The sequence below is a fragment of the Tursiops truncatus genome, chromosome 10, assembly GCF_011762595.2.
Source record: "Tursiops truncatus isolate mTurTru1 chromosome 10, mTurTru1.mat.Y, whole genome shotgun sequence".
Taxonomy (NCBI): Eukaryota; Metazoa; Chordata; class Mammalia; order Artiodactyla; family Delphinidae; genus Tursiops; species Tursiops truncatus.
In genome coordinates this window covers 70,090,355-70,111,774 of record NC_047043.1, presented here as the reverse complement: position 1 = coordinate 70,111,774, position 21,420 = coordinate 70,090,355, and the positions used below count along the sequence as shown (strand labels likewise).

Sequence of the window (21,420 nt, the reverse complement as noted above, 5' to 3'; positions counted from 1 at the left end):
TTTTCCTTGTAGTTTATTTCTAATCTTATACCATTGTGGTCAGGAAACATGCTTGATATGATTTCAGTCTTTTTAAATTCATTGAGGTTTGTTTTGTGGCTTAGCCTGTGATCTATCCTGGAGAATGTTCCATGTGCACTTGAAAAGAATGTTTTTCTGCTGTTTTTGGATGAAATGTTCTTTATGTGTCTGTTAATTCCATCTGATGTATCATTTAAGATCAGGGTTTTCTCATTGATTGTCTGGATGATCTGTCCATTGAGGTAAGTAGGGTGCTAAAGTTCCCTACTCTATTGTATTACCATCAATTTCTCTTTTTATCTCTGTCAGTATTTGCTTTATGTATTTAGGTGCTCCTATGTTCAGTGCATATATATTTACAATTGGTGTTTCTTCTTGTTGGATTGATCCTTTTATCATTATGTAATGCCCTTCTTTGTCTCTTGTTACAATACTTGCTTTAAAGTCTGTTTTGTCTGATATAAGTATAGCTACCCCAGCTTTCCTTTTGTTTACATTTGCATGGAATACTTTTCCATCCTCTCACTTTCAGTCTCTGTGTGTATTTAGCTCTGAAGTGAATCTCTTGTAGGCAGCATATAGATGGGTCTTGTTTTTATCCATTCATCCACTCTGTCTTTTGATTGGCAAATTTAGTCCATTTACAATTTAAAGGAATTCTTGATAGGTACGTACTTATTGCCATTTTGTTGATTGTTTTCTAGTTGTTTTTGTGTTCTTTTTAGTTTTCTTACACTTATTTTGCTCTCTTCCCTTGTGATTTGATCACTATCGTAAGTGTTTGGATTCCTTTCTCTTTTTGTGTGTGTTTCTATTATAGTTTTTTGGTTTGTGGTCACCATGAGGTTCATATAAAACAGTTTATATGGGGTTATTTTAAGTTGATGATCTCTTTAGTTTGAATGCATTCCAACAACCCTGTGTTCCTCCCAACCACATTTAATGTTTCTGACATCATATTTTATATCTTTTTATTTTGTGTATCACTTAACTACTTATTGTGGATATAAATGTTTTTTGCTACTTTTGTCTTTTTGCTTTCCTACTAGCTTTATAAGTGGTTGATCTACTACCTTTACTGTATGTTTGCTTTTACCAGTGAGATTTTTTCTTTCATAATTTTTATATTTCTAATTGTAGCCTTTTCTTTTCCACTTAAAGAAGTCCACTTAACGTTTCTTGTAAAGTTGGTTTAGTGGTGCTAAACTCTTAGGTTTTGCTTATCTGTAAAACCTTTTATCTCTTATACAAATCTGAATGATAACCTTGCCAAGTAGTGTGTTCTTGGTTGTAGGGGTTTTCCTTTCATCACTTTGGATATATTGTGCCACTCCCTTCTGATCCGTAAAGCTTCTGTTGAAACATCAGGTGATAGCCTTATGGGAGTTCCCTTGTACATAACTAATTGCTTTTCTCTTGCTGCTTTTAAGATTCTCACTTTAATTTTTGCCATTTTAAATATGATGTGTCTTGATGTGGCCCTCTTTGGGCTCATCTTGTTTGGGACTGTCTCTGCTTCCTGGACTTGGATGTGTTTCCTTTCCCAGGTTGGGGACGTTTTCAGCTATTATTTCTTAAATAATTTCTCTGCCCCTTCCTCTTAACTCTTCTCCTTCTGGGACCCCTATAAGGCTAATGTTAGTATGCTTGGTATTTTCTCAAACTATCATTTCTTTGATTCTTTCTTCTGTTCAGCTTGGGTGATTTCCACTACTTTGTCTTGCAGATTGCTGATCCATTCCTCTGTATCATTTAATCTACTGTTGATTTCATCTAGTATATTTTATTTTATTTTATTTGTATTTATCTTATTTTTGGCTGCATTGGGTCTTCGTTGCTGTGCATGGGCTTTTCTCTGGTTGAGGCGGGCGGGGGCTACTCTTCGTTGCGGTGCGCAGGCTTTTCGTTGCGGTGGCTTCACTTGTTGTGGAGCACGGGCTTTAGGCACACAGGCTTCAGTAGTTGTGGCACGTGGGCTCAGTAGTTGTGGCTCGCGGGCTCTAGAGAGCAGGCTCAGTAGTTGTGGCTCATGGGCTTAGTTGCTCTGCGGCATGTGGGATCTTCCCGGACCAGGGCTTGAATCCGTGTCCCCTGTATTGGCAGGCGGATTATTAACCACTGCGCCACCAGGGAAGCCCTTGTCTAGTATATTTTAAATTTTCATTTATTGTGTTTGTCAGCTCTGTTTGGTTCTTCTTTATATCTTTAAACTCTATTGACATTCTCACTGTGTTCATCCGTTATTCTTCCCCTTTTTAAGAATTACCTTGAACTCTTTATTGGATAGATTGCATATCTCCACTTTTTCAGTTTATTTTTTCTGGCTTTGTCTTGATCCTTTATTTGGAACATATTTCATTGTCTCCTCAATTTGCCTAATTCTCTGTGTTTATTTCTATGTCTGAGGTAGGTTTGTTACGTTTCTCAATCTTGGAGAAATGTAGCAGAAATGTGGAAGACATCCTATGAGGTCCAGTACCTTTCTGTTTTGGCAGAGCCAACTTACTCATCATGCTGGTAGACGGGGTGGGCCCCTGGCTCGGTTGGCTACAAGGCCTTGCCTCGTGGTGGCTGTGGGTCCGCCAGTGGGCAGGGTAGGTTTTCTGTGCCATTGGTTGCATGGCCTTTGGAACCTGGTGTTGGTGCCAGACTTCTGGTGGGTGGAGCGGGCCCCCACGTGGTTGGGTGTGAAACCTGGGGGGCCTGGTGCTGCTGCTGGCCCGCTAGTGGGTGAGGCCAGGTCCTGGTGTGTCTAGGTGCACAGTCTGTGGGTCATAGAGCTGGTGCCAGCTTACTGGTGGCTGGGTAAGACCCCAATGCTAATAGGCTAGAGGGAGGATTCCAGACTCCTGCTTCTGTGCTGGGACTTGAAGTGTGTGAGATTTTGCTCATGCCCTCTGAGAGCTGAGTCTGTTTTCCATAACCCTCCATCTCTCCCAAACATAAGCCCCACTGGTTTACGAAGACAGACATTCTGCAGGTTTGTCTTCCCAGTGTAGGAGCCCAGTGTGGGGTTTGGACACCTTGTTCCTTCGGGAGGTCTTCTAGCATTGTGATCTTTTTCCCATTTGTGGGTTGCCTCCCTGGGATTGTGGGTCCTGACTAACCGTGTCTCTGCCCCTCCTACTTTCATTGTGCTTCCCTCTTTATATATATATATATATATATATATATTTAGTTGTGGAACATCTTTTCTTCTAGTCTTCAGGTGGTTCTCATAGACACTTGCTCTGTAAGTAGTTGTAATTTTGGTGTGTTCATGGGAAGAGGTGAGTTCAGGGTTTTCCTCCTCTACCATCTTGGCCGGGATCAGGCTAGACTTCCTATACAACAAAATCCTTGCTCAACTTTCTTCTCTACTTCATATGGGTTTCCTCCCTCTCTTATGGGTTCCCCTCTGAACTCTCGCTTAAGAAATCACTTACATAAAAGTCCCTGTCTCAGACTATACCTCTTAGGAATCTGACCTAAGATATAGAAATGGACTAAGGTAAATGAGCTGGCTACTGCTGAGATCACCTGACACTGTGTCATATAAGAAACAGTGCGTAGAATAGGACTCTTTAGTAAGAAAGACTTTGGACTGAGAAGCTGTCATCATGGGATAAGAACCTGTCACCATGGAAGAGGAACCTGATTTGTTCTTTTCTCCTTGAAAGAGTAGAACAAACGTCTGTATATAGAAGCTTCAGAGCCATGTATGCCACCTCAGTGTGGAAAGAACTGTCTAATAGGGGATTCCAAAGGTTAGTAAAAGATTAACCACGCTATATTAGTTTCTATTGCTGCCATAAAAAATTAGCACACATTTAGCACAACTTTTTTATTAGCTCATAGATCAGCAGTTCTGGTACATCATGGCTCAATTGGATTTTTTGCTTTGACTCTCATGAGACCAAAACCAAAGTGTGCTCCTTTCTAGAGGTTCTTGAGATCAATGTGCTTCCAAGCTTGTTTAGGTTGTTGGTCAAATCTAGTTCCTTGTGTTTGTAGAACCAAGGTCCCCATTTCCTTGTTGGCCATTAACTGGGGACCATCCTCATTCCTTGGAGGCCCCTTCTGGTCCTTTCACATGGCCCCTATATCTCAGAACCAACAGTGGCACATTGAAACTTTCTCATGCTTAGCAGTCTCTCTGGCTTCCCCATCTGCTACTTCTGTCTTCTGCCTCAGTCAGAATAAGTTCTGAGCTTTGAAAGGGCTCATGTGATTAGATTGGGCCCACCCAGATATCTTAATATAGATATTAAGATTCCTATCTTAATATCTATAACCTTAATTACATCTGGAAAGCCCCTTTTGCCATGTAATATAATGTATTCACAGGTTTTGGAAATGAGTGGACATCTTTGTTAGTGGGTGTTATTCTGCTGACTGTAGTTTGCCCTCTGCCCCTTACAGATTCACGTCCCTCCCAAATAAAAAATACATTTGCTCCATCCCAAAGTCTCAAAGGTCTCATCCCATTACAACATCAACTCAGAGTCCCCAAATCTCATCAGTTCAAAATTCCCATCATCTAAATCGTCTAAAATTATGTACGGATGAGGCTCTTGGTATAACCTATTATGTACAACTCCTGAGGCACAATTCCTCTCCATCAGGGGACGTATGAAACTAAAACAATTTATCTGCTTCCAATAGACAATGATAGGTTAGGCATAGGATAAGTTACAGACGTTCCAGGTTAAACAAGGGAGAAATGGAAGGTAAAAGGGAGCTACTAGGTCCAAGGCAGTTTCAAAATCCAGCAGGGCAAACTTCACTAGGTTTCAAGGCCTGGAAACAATCCTCTGTGGTTCTTGGTTCCACGCTAAAAACCTATCGCATCCGTTGTGCTCAGATGCTCTCCCATTCAAGTACTAACCAGGCCCAAAGCTTGCTTAACTTCCAAGATCAGATGAGATCAGGTACACGGGTAGAGGTGAATGACCAGGATGCTGCTGAGAGCACCCAACATTGTGCCATATAAGACATAGTGGATAGAATAATGACCGCTTAGTAAGAAAGACTTTGGACAAAGAAGCTCTCATCATGGGAGAGGTGGATCCTGTTTTCCTCATGTTCCCAAATGAGTAGAACAAAGGCCATTGTATATAAGGTTCAAGGAGAAGTATTTCAGCTCAGAAAGAGTCCTCTGGTAGATTTCTGTTGGAGTCCAAAAATGGTTAAAGACTAACCACCCACCTGTACTTTTCCATGAAGCTTTCCATAGTCCTTCCCTCATCAGGCCTGGATGCTTACCTCTCATTCTCTCCCATTAGCATATTGTTCAAAACTGGTGAGGGCCTAACAGGGGACTGAAAAACAAACCAGAAGTCAGGTTCAGTTAGCTGTTAAAACCCTAGACATTTGCAGAGCGTGAAGGAAACACAAATAGCAATCTAAACCTGGTGTTATGTTAGTAATTAAGGGTGTGCGTTTAAGAGTCAGATACCTTGGTCACACTCTCAAGTTTACTAGTTCTGTGATCTTGGGCATATTATTTAACTCTCTGAGTTTGAGTGTTTGCAGCTTTGTCATGGGGGTGGTAACTCCTACCTATAGGGGTGTTATGCAGATTCACCCAGGAGCTAGATGGGAGGCATGGAGCTTGGCATATGGTAAGCATTCTGTAAATGGTGGCTGCTATCATTGTGGTCTGGTAATCTAGTTATGTATTCCCTCTTCCACTAGATAGTCAAGTTCCTTGAGACCTGACATGTTTCATAGTCACTGTGCTACATCTATCTTATTTTAAATTATTCTTTATTTTTTTGAATAATTTTTAAAGTTTTATTTTATTGAGGTGTAGTTGATTTACAATATCATATAAGTTGCGTGTATGCGACATAGTGATTCACAATTTTTAAAGGTCATACTCCATTTATAGTTATTATAAAAATCGGCTATACTCCCTGTGCTGCACAGTATATCCTTGTAGCTTATTTATTTTATTCTTTGTAGTTTGTACTCCTTAACACCCTACCCCTTATCTTGCCCCTCCCTGTTACATTTATCTTTGATATCTCTGTATTGTTTATTACGTGTTAGGTCCTTAGTAATTATTGAATTAAATAACTAAACTTTATTATTTAGTTTATTTGGGACAAACTTTATCCCAAAAAACTTTGGACATCACTAACACCACTGGCCAGATATTTGAAAGCTGGCATCTCATTCTATTACTTTCTATTGTTCCCAGGATCATAGTGTCCAAAGGAACAAGATAAATCTGTCAAACCATCTTTAATGCAGATTTAGCAAAAAGTCAGTTATATATCAAAACAAATTAAGGGAATTGTGTATGTGCAGAGATTCAGATGGTATGGTCTTATGTTCCCAAATATCCATTTTTTGTGAAGACTAAAAAAATAATTTAACAGTAAGTTTACTTCGCTGTACAGTAGAAACTAACACAACATTGTAAAATAACTCTACCCCAATTAAAAAAAACAGTAAGCTTATATCATTTTTACATATTTCCATTGAAACTGCTTTCCCATCTCTCTGGAATTTGAAGTCTTCTGTATAAGACCAAGATCTTCATGAGGACCTAAATGGCCTTACACAGCCTGTCCTTTTCCTAGCCCTGACCTCTTGGGCCTCATCTCCCAGCACCCTCTTCATCACTCTCTCCACTCCAACAGCACTGTGCAACTCACCATCTCCCGAAACCTCTAGGCATGATATCACTTCCACCGAGAATGCTTGCACCGGAGTGTAAGGCAGGTATATTCTGTGTTTTACCTGGCACATAGTGGTCCTTCAGTATTCCTTGAATTATTCAGGCAGACCCAGTGGCGACGATAGCCAGTATCAGATCACAGAACAAGTGGCAGGGAAGGCATTCTGCCAGGCTTCATTCTGTAATATACTTTCAGGAATACTAATAACCATTCAGGGGCAACAAGAAAAATAAGGATGAGTTTCAGTGATTGAGAGTGTGCTGAGTGCCAGCCCAGCTAAGCACTACACGTGCTTACCTCAACTCAACTTCACCATCCTGAGGATCAGAAAACATTCAGGCACTTGCCTAAGGTCACACACCTAGTAGACGGCGTGGACAGGATCCGTTTAACTGTAGTGGATGAATTTTAAAACTTTTAAGAGCTTTCCAAATAGTGAGGTTTCATTTTTAACTTTTGTTATTGTTTTATTATGTGGGCAAAGGATGTGTCCTATATCACTTCTGCCTTTTGGAATCCATTTGAGATTTTTCTTGGTGGTCTGGTATGTGATCAATCTGTTTAAATATTCCATGGAATCTTGAAATGGAAATCTATAGGATCCAAAATAGAATTGTCTATTAATTCAGTCTTACTAATTATATCACTTAAATCTTCTAGTACTTGATCTTTCAAACATTGAGAATGATGTTAATATTTGAAAGTAACTGTTTTTTATCCACTTCTCTGTGCCTAACCATGTTTGCCATTTGTTTTAATATCTAATATGGATATCAGTACCAGACAACTGTTATTGAGAGTAAGTTTCTGTATGTTTTCAAGTACTCAAGAAAAGATTGAGAAATGGAAGACTGAATCAAAGGAAAATTATGGAGGTGGCTACAATGAAAGAAGCCAGTGGAGATAAAGGTGTCACCTTTAAATATCAAATCAATGCCAAGTGGTGAAACATGGGCAGTAAGCGTGGTGGTTAGAAGCAGAGATCCTGGAGCCAGACTTCCTGGCATAAATCCCAGCAGTGCAGTTCAGTAGACTGGGCAAGTTATTAACTTCTCCATGCTTCCATTTCTTGGTGTGAAAAAATGGTGATAATAATAGTACCTACCTAAGGAGGTTATTGTGATGATTAAACAAGTTACTATTTATAAAGTGCTTAGAAGAGTGCTTAGCACATAGCAGTGTATAAGTATCTATTAGCTATTATCATCCTTCACATCAGACTCCTTTTGGTCCAAAGGTATTCTAGAACCACCAGGCTTATAATATCAATTGTACTGTTTCATTCAATGTGTCTATATTAATTGAGCACTTACTCTTGGCAGGCACTATGTTAGTTACTGGGAGTATAATGGACATACAGGGACCCTATGCTCATGGAATTTACCACTCAGTGGTAAATACAGACACGAAGCTATTAATTGCAGCCATATCCAATGATAGGAAGAAAAGGTACACAGTGCTATGAAAGTCTAAATGAGGGTGGAGGAGGATGTAGACTAGTCTGGAGGGTCAGGTAATGGCTCTTCTGTGACATATTTGTAATCTACGGCTTTAAAATAAATTACCCCAAACACTTAGTGTCTTAATACAGCAAATGCTTATTATCTCATAGATTCTGTGGGTCTGGAATATAGGAGTCACTTAGCTCAGTGGTTCTGGCCCAGAGTACCCCAAGAGGTTGCAGTCAAGCTGTTGGGTAGGGCCACAGGCATCTGAAGGCTTCACCGAGGCTGGACAGTCCACTTCTACAATGGCTTATTCACATGACTGTTGGCAGGAGGCCTCAGTTTCATGTCATATGGGCCTCTCTTTAGAGCTTGAATGTCTTCATGATGTGGCAGCTGGCTTCTCCCAGAACAAGTGGTCCAAGAATGTGAGCAAGAAGGATGCCATAATGTCTTTTATGACCAAGCCTCAGAAGTCACACATGTTACTTCTACTGTATTCTCTTTGTTAGAACTGAGTTATTAAGTCCAGTCCACAGCCAAGGGGAAGATATTTAGGCTTCACCTTATAAAGGGAATATACAAAATTTGTGGACATATTTTAAATTACCACACAAGGAGATGGCTAGACTGATTATTGAAGATATTCTAGACCAGGGGTTGACAAACTTTATGTACAAGGCCAGGTAGTAGATATTTCTTGCTTTGTGAGTCCACATTGTCTCTGTTATAACTATTCAACTCTGCCATGAAATGAACTGAAAGCAACCATAGACAATATGTAAGTGAATGGATATAGTAGTGTTTCAATAAAACTTTATTTACCAGAACTGATGGTGGGCTATAGTTTGCTGACCCCTACAGATACAAGAGATGAAAAGGGTAGAGGATTATTTCAAGCAGAAAAACAGAATGTTTCATAAAGAACAGAATTATTGGGCACTTAAGAGTAAAGGTACCAAAAAAAGATTTTTTTTCATGTACTAGGAGGTTTACTACAAAATTGTTTGTAATAGAAAAAAAGAATAGAGAACATTTATTTCCGCACATAAGTTCTAAAAACATAAATATTGTTGAGGTAAAAACCAAAATGCAAAAGCTTTGTGCAATATGGACAGCTGTCATTTATGTAAATGAGAAAACAATGTACTCTGTTGTTAGATTTTACTATTTATGAGGACATACATATGTAATAAAAGCACAGAACATGCATGAGAAAGACACCAACTTTATTTATTTATTTATTTTTTTAAACATCTTTATTGGGGTATAATTGCTTTACAATGGTGTGTTAGTTTCTGCTTTATAACAAAGTGAATCAGTCATACATAAACATATGTTCCCATATGTCTTCCCTCTTGCGTCTCCCTCCCTCCCACCCTCCCTATCCCACCCCTCCAGGCTGTCACAAAGCACCAAGCTGATCTCCCTGTGCTATGCGGCTGCTTCCCACTGGCTATCTACCTTACTACGTTTGTTAGTGTATATATGTCCATGACTCTCTCTCGCCCTGTCACAGCTCACCCTTACCCCTCCCCATAACCTCAAGTCCATTCTCTAGGAGGTCTGCGTCTTTATTCCTGTCTTACCCCTAGGTTCTTCATGACATTTTTTTTTTCTTAAATTCCATATATATGTGTTAGCATACGGTATTTGTCTTTTTCTTTCTGACTTACTTCACTCTGTATGACAGACTCTAGGTCTATCCACCTCATTACAAATAGCTCAATTTCGTTTCTTTTTATGGCTGAGTAATATTCCATTGTATATATGTGCCACATCTTCTTTATCCATTCATCCGATGATGGGCACTTAGGTTGTTTCCATCTCTGGGCTATTGTAAATAGAGCTGCAATGAACATTTTGGTATATGACTCTTTTTGGACACCAACTTTAGATGATGGTTTCTCTCTAGCAGAATGGAAGTGGTGAAGGTTGTGGAACTTAAACAGTTTCTGTTATATATTTATGGTTTAAAAATTTTTTTTTAATTGTGATGAATACACACAACATAAAATTTACTACCTTAACCATTCTTAAGTGTACAGTTCAGTAGTGTTAAGTATATTCACACTGTTATGCAACCAATCTTGAGAACTTTTTCATTTTGCAAAATCGAAACTCTGTACCCATTAAACAACTCTCCATTTCCCCCTGCTCTCAGCCCCTGGCAGTAATCATTCTACTTTCTGTTTCTGTGGTTTTGAGTAGTCTAGATGCCTCCTGTCAACCATACAATATTTGTCTTTTTGTGACTGCTTTATTTCACTAAGCATCATGTCCTTGAGTTTTATCCATGTTGTAGCAGGTGTTAGAATTTCCTTCCTTTAAAGCTGAGTAATACCTTGTATGTATACACCACATTTGATTATTCATCCATCTGTTGATGGACACTTCAGTTGCTTCCACCTTTTGGCTTTTCTGATAATGCTGCTATGAACATGGGTGTACAAATCTAAAACAGAGTTTTGATGAAAGAAATGGTCAGTAAATCATTGTGCAATATAGCAGCCTGAGCAAATATAGTAGCCTGAAGGTCTTTTTTCCTTCCATTCTCCCACAGCACATTCCAGTCAGACTTTCACTCACACTATCCACCTACTGGATAGTCAAGGTTATTAATGCCCTGCTTGTTGCTAAGTCCTGTGGTCTTTCCTCTGGCCTCATCCTATTAACTGCTCAGCAGCAATTGATAAGGTGGTCATTCCTGCATCCTGGGCTTATTTGCTTCATTTGATTTCCAGGATGCTACTCTCCTGGTTCTTTTCCTACCTGTATTTCTTCTCAGTCTCCTTTGCTGCTTCCTCCTCACTTCTCAGACCCCTTAATGTTGAATTGCCCCTGGGCTCAGTTCTCTGATTTCTCCTCTCCTCTCTATGCTTAGTCCCTAGTTGGTTTTATCTAGGCTCATTGCTTTAAATGCTATCTATTCACCGATTTCAAATTTGTAATTGTAGCTTTTACTTCTCCCCTCACATCCAACTCATCTATTAAACCGCCTACTCAGCATCTCCACTTGAATGTCTAATAGCATCACGAACTTAACACAGGCAAAACCAAACTCTTGATTCCCATAACTCCCACTTCTCCCCACTCTTGCCTATGTTGGTATTCCACCTCCATTCTTCGTATTGCTCAGGCTAAAAGCCTTGAAGGCATCCTTTACTTGTCTCTTTCTCTAATCCCAGGCCATCTATCAAGAAGTCAAGTGAGCCTCACCTTCAAAGCACATCCAAACTGAGTTCCTTCCCATTGCCTCCACTGTGGTCCAAGGTTCTGTCATCCCTTGTCGGGGTTATTCTAGTTTCTTCTTACTAGGCCCTATGGTTCTTCTCTTACCTCCCTCCTCAATCCAAAACCATACTTCAGTCCAATAGCTGAAGTAATCCTTTATGAATGTGCATCATATCCATATCATGGTTTGTCTTTCCTCAGAACCTTCCAGTGGATCCCCATTTTTCTCAGAGTAAAACCAGTACCCCTACAGTGGACTCCAAATGTATACCTATCTTCCCATCATCCCCCACCCCTGGACTTCTCCGACCAACTACTTTCCCCATCCCTTATGCAGCTCTAGCCATGTACGTAAATATTTACTATTCCCTCTGCCTGAAATATCTGCACAACTGGTTCCTTCATTTCCTTTAGATCTTTGTTCAGATGTCACCTTTTCCTGAAGCTTTCCCTAATCACCCTATTCAAAATGGCTATCAATCCGTCACCTCCCAAATGTCCCACTCCACCTTCATGACTTATTTTCCTTTACAGCACTTATGACAGACTGGTTTAGTCACCTTTTTAAATTGTTGTGCCTCTCTCCAATTGGAATTTGAAATGAAAAAACACATGAGAACTGAGATGTTTGTCTATTTGGTTTACTGCTGTATCTCCTATATCCCTTGCATCAAATTATTTTTTGAATATATGAAACTCTGCTGTATCTTAAGACTGACCTGAGTTGTTGCTGAGATTATAGTGTTTCTTTCCTGTTGGTTTCTCCAATTGGTTTTGTTCCTTAAAAGAGGCAATTAAAAAATATGGCTTCAGAATCTTTGGCACTCTTCCTTGAAATCTGAGCAGGCTTGTGACTGCTTTAATCAACATAACATTGCAGAAGTGATGCTATGGGACTTCTGAGGTTACGTAATAAAAGGCCATGCAGTTTCTGGCTTATTTGCTGGAACACTTGGTCTTGGAATCTTTACACCTCAATGTAGGAGGTGGGAGTACCCTGAGGCTGCCATGCTGTGAGGAAGCCCAAGTCACATGGAGAGGCCATATATAGTTGATCAGATTGAGAATTCCAGCTAAACCTAGACTTCAAGTTATTTTTCAGCCAAGGCCCTAGACATATGGGTGGAGAAGCCATCTTGGAAGTGGATCCACCAGCCCCAGCTGTTCCAGCCCTCTGACACCATGCTTTAGAAACAAGCCTTCCTTACTCTATCCCTTATGAATTCCTGACCCAGAATTCATGAGCATAATAAAATGGTGGTGGTTGGACACCACTAAAATTTGGGGTGATTTGTTACATAGCAGTAGAGTACCAGAACGGTAAGGTGGAAAGGCCACATAAAAATAGTAAATTACCTTTAGAGAGAAAGTTAAGTTTTGATTTTTTTTTTTTTTTTTTTTTGGTCTACTGGAGAAAGTATATGGTATGTGCAAACATTATTCTGTCAAGCTCATCTTGTATGCTAGTGTCCATCCAGATTAACTCACTAGACTTCAGATTCTCATTAACTGCCAAGTAATGTCATCCTGATGAACCACTTGAGATTTCATGCTCAAAATTCTGGGGTCTTGGTATATTTCCATGCTGAACAGCTGGAGGAGCTGGCAGTGTTAGACCAGCTCAGGCCAACCTAGTCATTAGATTATAGAAAAACAACCTCGGTATCAGTGTTGCAATGAGATATCCAATCTTCTTCTTTTATTTTTATTCTGTTTTTGAAGTGGAGAATGAGTGTGATTAGAAATATCAGCCAGAGATCAGCTTTTCAGAATCAGCTGCTATTAAAAATCTGGGTGTTCTCAGAGCTGGAAGGGCCATTAGAAACTCACTCATAAAACTGCTTATTTTACTGATCAGAGAGGGGAAGGGGCATGACCAAGGTCTCAGGCTGGGTCTGGACAGGGTCCTGGCTCCCCACTCCCCATGCGGTTCTCTTTCATCTCAATAAGTGGTTTTTAGCCTGTAGTCTGTTTCCAAGATGAACTTCTTGGGTGTTGGAACAGGCCTTCTGAACCAGCGGTAATGGTATAAAATTTGTTTGTGCGTGCTTTTGTGTCCATTTCTGGAGATAATCCACAGCTTCTGTCTGATTCTTACAGAGATCAGTGACCCAGAAAAGCATAGAACCACTTCACTTGATGGTTTAATACTGTCATTTAAAAACTTCTAGAGTAAGTTAAATCTTGTCCTCTCGCATCCCTCCACCACATGCTGCTGGGGAAATTCTTTAGTTATTTAAGATCAGTGCCTAACGGGTGCATCTTTCAGATGGTTAAGGATAGTTGGAGCAACCAACAACCAGCAACCAGCAACCAACAACCAGCAACCAACTCATCTTACTCTCAGTTTAGAAAAATTTGGCAAGCACTCACACGTTAACATCACTTTTGTAATTCAAAAGCAACAAACAATACAGGACTAGGTAGGTATTATTTTTCCTTCCAGCCATTGCAGTAGTTAAAGCAGAGAGCCCTGGGATCTCTATAGATAAAGCCTGAAAGCACAGAGACTAACTTAATAGAAATTTATTTTTCCTATGCTCCACCATCCAGTGTGGGTGTTCAGCAGACTTTTCACATGGCATTTCAGGAACCCAGGTTCCTTTTATCTTGGGGTTCTGCCATCTTCTTGGGTCTTGGAGTCCTTTACTTCTAGTCAGCAGACAGGAAAAGAGGGAGAATTGAGGACAGGGTAGGAGGTTTTTATGGACTTGAGTTCTTCATTTTTACCCATATTCCACTGGCCAGAAATAGGTCACATGGTCTCACCTGGATACAAGGGTGGTGGTGGTGGTACTTCCTAGCAATAGCTCTACACTGATGAAGAGGCACACAAATCTTTGTTGGGCAACTGGTCCTCTCTACCGCAGTCAGGGTGAGCATTTTAATGATCCTGAATCTCAGAGATGGATGAAGTGTCTGAGATGGGACTTTCAGACAATCCCTAAAGTCTGCAGGTGGCTTATAATCTTCACTTACCTGACACCTTAAGAATTAAGGTGATCCTCAGAAACTGTGAAGCCAGAATTGATTGAAATATAATGTAGTTAGGGTAGGAATATTGCACTTCTTGGGTAATGGGAGATTTTATTTTTTTAAGGAGTGACAGAGAGGGTGAGGGCCCAATCTGGATTTTGAGCTGGTTTATATTATAATAGAACTCGTATAATTATAGCAAAGAGAACTCTGTTTTCATTTTTGCAAAACTATTGCTACAAGTTTAGCTTTGTCATTGCATGTTTGCCCTTAAAAATCTTTTCATGCGTGGCAGAAATTATAACGGCACATGTCTTTACCCTATGGTTTTATTTTTGTTGTGTTGCTTAGTTGCTTCATGATTATTTTTGTTTTATACAATCTTAACCTCTCTCCTCAAATTATCATATGATTTTTATTCTGGAACTTGACTGGCTATGGTATGAAATTATCATGAATTTCATTCTCAGCTTTTTTCATTAAGATGTTTTTGATGCCACATGGTATCAGAATTGGTGACCTATGAAATGTGTTACTCCTACCACTTACTGTGGAACAACTCTAACAAGTGACTTACTTTCTGTTTTGTCATCTATAAGATTTTATTGGTCTAGTGAACTCCAACAATCTTGGAAGTTATGTTGAGGGCTAAGTAGCTCTGTTTTTTAGCCTGAAGTCCTTATGTGAGGTGCCCAGTGGTGTGCTGGAACTGGAGTCAGTAATACTTGACCTCATCCCTTCCAGAAATACGTTAGGGGCAAAAATGTCCTAACTGATGTTGAGGCCATTTTGAACAATGAGGAAGCACTAATTCTAGTTCTGCTCAGATTGAAGTCTGAGAAGTAGTTTTGTGTGCCAGTGATGACTTTGAGAAGAAAATATGCTACAGTGCAGAGCTGTAGCAGTAATTCCCCAGTACTGATCTCTAGACTTACACACCTTGGCCCTTGACCAAGTCTTCTTGGACTGCTGGAAAATAAGAACAATGTAATAGGACATGGGTGAAAGGTTGCCTGTTTTCTTATCCTGGAATCCAGGGAAGGACTATCTTTTTGTGTGCAATTCTGTTACTCTGACAATTTTTACATAAATATGTTCTATCTTAATGAAATGGTGATGATAGTAGATGGTAGTGGTGGACGTAGGGTTAATTTTAATGTCTTTACTTAGATAAAGCCAGAAATTATGTTGGTCCTCTTCTTTAACACCCAAGGTTTTTCTTTTCTGTTTTTTGAAATGTTGGCGGTCCAATGGAATGTAAAGACCTAAAACTACTCCATGTCGACTTTAAATGACTTTTCAGGAAGCAAATAAATCTTATGGAATTATCCATAGGTGACTTATAAGTCAAATAAGTCTTAATGGAATTGCTCCATAGGTGCAATTACTCACTTAGGTGAGTAACTGTAGGTGAGTAATTGTATCAGCAGTGTGGACATGCATGAGCACTTTTGTTTACCCCTGTCATGGCCTACTTTCATAAAAGTGTTGATAATTATCATTAAGGAAATCAAAGCATGAACTGAACAAACTTTATCTCTTCTCTTCTGCCAGATCAATCTTTCAAAGTTTTGACAGACTTTTTTAATTTCTTTTTGAGAAGAGGCATGTAAAAAGTAAGACTTGAAGCTTAAAATTGTAATGTTTTTTTGCTTTTTACCTAAAGAAGTTACTGGGTCTACATCTGGATTTAACCATTTTTTCTCCCCTCTAACACTGTTGATATTAATGCCAGTTTTAATTTCTTGGCATCATGAGTGCATAAGCGTATCACATACAGATGTGATTTGAACAAGGACTGAAACTGTAAATTAGGAAGCAAGAGATTCATAGGGTTTCATCAGACCAATTCACTCCAAAAAGTGACACAGTTGTACTGAAAATGTTTTAAATTGCTCATTTCAAACCTACTTCAGTAGCAGAATGCCACCCGTGCAGCAGATTTGCAACTACGTTAGTCATTTTCTTTCCTCCGTTTCCTTGCTGTGTTTGTATTGGGAGCACGGAGTAATGTAATTTACTAAACTATGATTTGATGGCTGGGCAACAGCCCCAGTGTTGAACAGTATTTGGACTATGATTACTTGCTGGCTTTGTCACAGTTGACATTAATTATTGATGGAAGTTTCAGAAATAGCGCATGTGCCAGGAGCTTTTCACCGCAACAACGCAGGCTCCAGGCAGGAGGGATGCTAAAGAGGGTGGGGGAAGAGGCACCTGTGGCTTGTTTATGTCTGTACACAGCGAGCCTGGACTTGGTGGGCTGAGTGGTACCTGTGTAAAGGTCATGGTATAACGGAAGGATGAACCGTCAGGCTTATTTCTATCGTGTTCCTCCCCAGGAATTACACCGAAGAAGCCAACTTCAGCCAGAGCCAGCCAAGACGAAGGCTCTCCAGACTGTCATTGAAATGAAGGTAGGAGCTGTTCACATTTCTCAAAAACAGCTGTTCCCCTGGAGTTTGTTTTAAACTTGATGGTGCCTAACACAAACATGTGAAATGAACCTTGTGTTTTTCTCTAGACACCCTGGTGGGTGCTTTTCTTCTTGATTTTTTTTTTTTTTTTTGGCCTTCTCTGGTGCATTTAATTTATTGGCCCTTTAATTAGGATGCCTTTTCTGGGCAAAAGAATAAAGGGCTCAAGTATCCCTTGTCTGAAAGGAGCTGGGTTGATTTCCAGAGCATAGCCAATGCTTTCAACCCTAAGAGAGGTTTTGTATGTGCTTTAAAAGTAAATTTCTAAAGCTAGAGTAATTCTTTTTTTCCTCCCATGCACATTACAATGAAAAGATACCTTGAGAAACTAAGATTTGCAAAGAGAAGTTGTTGTACATGCAATGGAGGCATTAAATGATTAAAATTACGCTATCAGCAAAATTTACTTTTCAAAGAATACTTTCTTATGACTCCAGTATTTTCTCCTAACCAAGTCTGGAATTAACAATAATTTATTAAATACTCACAAGGTATTCTGTTTAGCAGTGGATGCATAGAGATATTTAAAAGAAGCAAAGATCCTCTTGCATGGATTTAGGACATTTAAAGAATAATGAAGTAAATAATGATGAGCAAGCTGTAAAGAAACAGATCTAAATGAAAGCGAGTTGCTTTGTCAGTTGATAGAAATTTGAAGTCTTTTTACTTCTAGTTTTTGACCGAAGGAAGCAAATAGTATTTATCTTAAGAATAAATAATTCTTGATTTACGTTGTTCCCTGAAGAAAAAAAATTTATAATGATGATGTTTGCAATCTGGTTATTTCATGCATAAGTTTAACATTTGAGAGTTTGCTGGTCACCATCATCCTACAAAAGACCTCTGAAACTTGTTGATAGGGTAATGATTTTTCTGTCTTGTAGCACATGATTTTGAATTATCTGCCCCCAAATTCCCAAGTCCTGGGGAAAAAGAAACTAATACGAGCTACTGAGTTCCTGGTGTGTACAATTCTGACTTCATATTATTTTTTCTAGTCAATGACAGTGTCTTCATCCAAGTGGATTTTTGTGGAAATAATGTAGAACATTTGCTTTAAAACTTTATGTCCCCTAACTGAGGTTACATGATTCAAGGCACTTATACTGCATTTGTAGCAAATTGGTTTGAAAAATATTATCAAAGGGATCAAATGATAGTAAGATTTAAAAAAAGCTAATATTGGCTCATCAATTCATTTTGAATTTGTGTAATTTTTACTTAGCACTATTTTGAAAATAAACTTACCATTCTATACTTGCGGGGGAGTGTAGAATCTCATAACTGAGATTTCATCCTCACTTCACATTGGAACCAAACTTGAAACTTGGCTAAGGCTTAAAAGAAAAAAAGACAAGACAAAAGATTTTATTTTATTTTTTTTTGCAAAGAGTCATTTAGTCCTCCTTCTACCCACCTCCATACCTCCCTCCCCAGTTCCAGCACAATTAGTAATAGAAGACGATGTATATAAAACTATTTCCTAATTATCTTTAAAAAAAAAAAAAAAAGTAAAGATTGAGTTTCAAAAACCTTTTGGAGAAACCAGGAATGACATCTATCCCAGAGCAGTGGGCATTTTCCTGATAAAGTTCTCTGTACAATTAGTAATTTTTTGTGACTTTTATAAGTAGAAACTCTGGTTATAGCTTACTCTTTTTTAGCATCATATGTTTTATTAGAAAACAAAAAATAGTAAATAAAGCACTCATTTAGGCTACCTACATGAGAAGGCATAAAATATAATTTTTAGGGCACATTCACATCCATATGTTATCAGTAAATTGAGTCCAGAGGGTTTTTTTTTAAATGGATGCCAGTGATCCTGATTTGTAGAAGAACACATTTATTTTTAGGACATTGATAGTCAATATACTTATATACTTGTCAGGGAACTGAGCCTGGAGTTTTTCTATTGTCTTTTGGTTGTGTGTTAATTTACAAAGCACTGCCTTCTGTTTTGTCAGTGGAGAAGTCTGTGTCCCATTAGCATCTATACTTAACATGCATAAATTGAGTTATGGAGGCAGCTGGTAGAGGGTCATCTCCTCAGCCATGTGTGTAGGTTGTGACAGAGCCTGTGATCTCTTCTGATTTTGTATATTATATCTGTTTGAAATTGGAGAGAATATTGGAAAGCCATATTTTACAAGACTTAGGGTTGACTACCAAATAGAACTGACCCTTAAACCTGATGGGTGGGACTTGAGACATTGGTTGTATTTTAATTTAAACACCTTGGGTAAACATCAATATCATCTAGTGCCTTGGCAAAATCTGAAGTTAAAAGGAGCTTTCCTAGAGTAATTTGGACCTTTAGTTTCAGGGAGATGACACGAGTTAAGGTTTAGAACTTACCCCTACTTTTCCCTTGCTTCTTAGAGAAACTGAGGGTGAAATTGTGACTCCTCATCTTCTCCAAAAATATGCTTTGCATCAACTCAAGAAAGGTGTTTGTTGTGAACATCTGTGAAATCTTGTCCAAATGAAAGCACTTTTAGAACCACAGTCTGGTAGTTCTAGTAGATCTCTATGTACCCCTCTGGGCTTTTAGAGTTGTGAAAATATGTCTGTCAGGGAGGGCCATCTGCACACACCAAAGTGGGGGCAATTCACTTGCAGCCATCACAGCTGCTGCCAGCCCGTTGAACCAGGGGGGGTAAAGTCACCTGAATGAAAATAAAAGGAAGCAAAGCGAATGAAGTTATTTGTGATTTGTCTTACTGCAGGAAGCTCCAAGTTTTAATTTTGATCTTGGTTTGGTCTGGCAGGTGTGTTCCAGGTTTGCACTTAGAACATTGCATGTGTTTTTCAGAAAAGTTAGTTTTCTCGTAAATGTTGCAGTACTCCTCCGTTTCTTGCTTTTGTGTCTAAAGATTCTTAGCTTCTCTTTTCTGCTCTTATGGAGAACTGTCAATAAAAAGGTAGTTAAAAGGGCTTCTTTCCTCTTTTTTCTTTAATGTTAATTCCTTTGAAAGGATGTGTTTTTAACCTACTTTTATTATAAATTTGACATGACATAAACAAAAGTTTTACTTTCTTGGGTTCATTCATAAAGCTCTATCCAGTTTTTAAAAAAAATTTTATTTATTTTTGGCTGCATTGGGTCTTCGTTGCTGTGTGCGGGCTTTCTCTAGTTGTGGCGAGCGGGGGCTGCTCTTCGTTGCGGTGTAAGGGCTTCTCATTGCAGTGGCTTCTCTTGTTGCAGAGCACAGGCTCTATGCACACAGGCTTCAGTAGTTGTGGCTCACAGGCTCTAGAGAGCAGGCTCAGTAGTTGTGGCGCACGGGCTTAGTTGCTTCGCGACATGTGGGATCTTCTGGACCGGGGAATGAACCCATGTCCCCTGCATTGGCAGGCGGATTCTTAAACACTGCACCACCAGGGAAGTCCCCCCCAACTTTTTCTTTTTTTTTTTTAACAAAAATGGATTAGAGTAGTGACAGTACTTGTCAGATAATCTCAAATTTTTTTTTCTTTGTTAGTTAAAACTTCTAAGTGAATGAAAATCTAATTCAAAATGGCTAAAGCCTAAAAGGAGTGTATCCTTTCCACTTAACTGGAAAAACCAGTATTGCTTCAGGCATAGCTTGATCCTGGGGCTCAAAAGATGTTAACAGATTCCATTTTCTCTCATTCCATCTCTTATTTTAGCTTTCTTCACATGAGCTCTGTTTTCAGACAGCCCCTTTCTGCCTGTGTGAGCAAGATGGCTGCAGCATCTCCAATAATCACAGAAGGAAGGGACAGGGAGAAAGTTGTGTTTTTAAAAAATGCAAAAAAATGAACCAACCCTAGAATAATAATAATAATTACTGAGAATGGAGCATAAAAATTCACTCCAAATTTAACAGCTCAGCCTGTAAGAAAAAGCATGGAATTCCTAATTCTCATTTGCTTTAATAAATTAAATGACATTCATTAAGAAAAACAAACTTTATGCTAGCACTGAATTCAGCAGAATTTATCAAATGGGACATACATGAGTGACATAAGCGTTTTAGTAAGAGTCACAGAAAATGTACTTGATCTGGTGAACTTGTTAACTAAAGTGGATTAAGAAGTTAGGGGTATAATGTGACTATGTGACAATATTTCTGTGGTAACTGAAGTGAGAATTGTAGTTATTTAGGTTTCTCGTCACATGACCAGCCGCTGCACTTGCGTGTCATGAGTGGTGGTTCTTGTGTAACATTTACGCCAATGAGCTTTTCTATGGAAACTGAGTAGTAAGCAATTCAAGATTGAGCTTGACGAAATTGCTGCCTTGTAGATGTGCTACTGATGAAAGAATATGACTTTGCATTCAGGTGCTAACTCTATGGTGAGGTTGATCTTTTGCTTTTAAAACTAAAAACCAAGCCTTATCTTTGTGTTCAGGCAGATGTCTGCTGTTCTTCTGCATGACCTGTAGTTGAGTTGATTTTCTCTTAAGAGATAACTTGGTGTTTGATCAAATTCAGTCAATTCAGTTTCACCAGGCATGGAAGGGATACACTGGAACATGGAGAAGGCAAGAACTACTTGGTAACTTTTCCCAACATCTCATAGCTAGGAAGGGAGAGATTTCAAATTCCAACCTTGGCCATTGAAAGTATC

At 39.1% G+C, this 21,420-nt stretch overlaps 1 protein-coding gene across 1 annotated transcript in view; it reads left to right on the top strand.

Moving 5' to 3' along the window:
• Window positions 1-21,420, top strand: part of ERC2 (ELKS/RAB6-interacting/CAST family member 2) — an 866,017-nt gene that overhangs the window by 264,299 nt on the left and 580,298 nt on the right. Inside the window, exon 5 of the mRNA XM_073811247.1 lies at window positions 16,687-16,761. Coding sequence (XP_073667348.1) covers window positions 16,687-16,761 — 75 coding nt within the window. The remainder of the gene's footprint in view (window positions 1-16,686; window positions 16,762-21,420) is intronic.